The sequence below is a fragment of the Penaeus monodon genome, chromosome 19 (assembly GCF_015228065.2).
Source record: "Penaeus monodon isolate SGIC_2016 chromosome 19, NSTDA_Pmon_1, whole genome shotgun sequence".
NCBI classification, from domain to species: Eukaryota; Metazoa; Arthropoda; class Malacostraca; order Decapoda; family Penaeidae; genus Penaeus; species Penaeus monodon.
In genome coordinates, this window is record NC_051404.1 from 19807691 (window position 1) to 19808570 (window position 880).

General features: G+C 34.4%; 1 protein-coding gene across 1 annotated transcript in view; it reads right to left on the minus strand.

The window, feature by feature from the left end:
• LOC119585121 overlaps window positions 1-880 on the minus strand; it is a gene marked incomplete in the record, with an annotated part of 138847 nt that overhangs the window by 5264 nt on the left and 132703 nt on the right. Inside the window, 2 exon segments of the mRNA XM_037933753.1 lie at window positions 302-424; window positions 664-808. Coding sequence (XP_037789681.1) covers window positions 302-424; window positions 664-808 — 268 coding nt within the window.

Below are 880 nucleotides of genomic sequence, written 5' to 3' on the forward strand. Positions count from 1 at the left end.
CTATTCCCTTAGGGTATTGAAAAAAAAATTCCACTCTGAATATCCATATCATTACAAAGCTAATAAAATGAGAATATGTAAGTTAAACTCCTTTCAAAATTATTTTTACTAAAAAGCCCCAGTTATAGAGAAATTGTTTAAATAATTTTCAGTGTCTTATAATTTTATGTTACAGAATTTGCTAAATTTAGAAAACTAAAAATATGAATGAGACTACTTAGCCTACAGAAAATGAATTTTAATTCAGTACTAAATTTATGCATGACATTTTATCCTATGTAAAAGTAACACAAACACTTACGGGTGAGGAGCTGCTGGGATAGATGCTATGGAGAGGATTCTTGCATTACACACTCCATTACAGCACGCAACAGTTGGATCTGGCTGTAAACTTAGTACACAGACCTGCCCTACATAGCCATCACTGTAATTAAGGCAAAGCATTAAATCAAGTTAGGTTCCTTTTAAAATGGCTTACATTTTATTAATATGATTTTTCATTCTTCTTAAATTATGAATTCTGTAAAGGTAAAGTTCTTATGGAAATTCTTAATTAACATTACATCAAGATATAGAACTACCCTTATCTTCTAGGAAATGAGACACAAAAGTTGAATTTTCCAGCAAAAAACCTATGTAAACCATACAAGTCTGTTACCATACCTGTTGCAAACCCAAACGTCTCTAAGATTGTGAGCATTAAGGCCCAATGTGGCAGCAGCACAAGTAAACTGCAGACCAGCTCGGGTCTTCCTAATAGGCAGCGCAGAAACAAACTCAGGAGGAGGCCTACGGTCTGCTGACATAGCTGAAGGAGAAACGGGGGAGTTGTGGAGGTAAAATCTTCTCAATTTATAGTGAAATTTCCTGAATGGGAAAT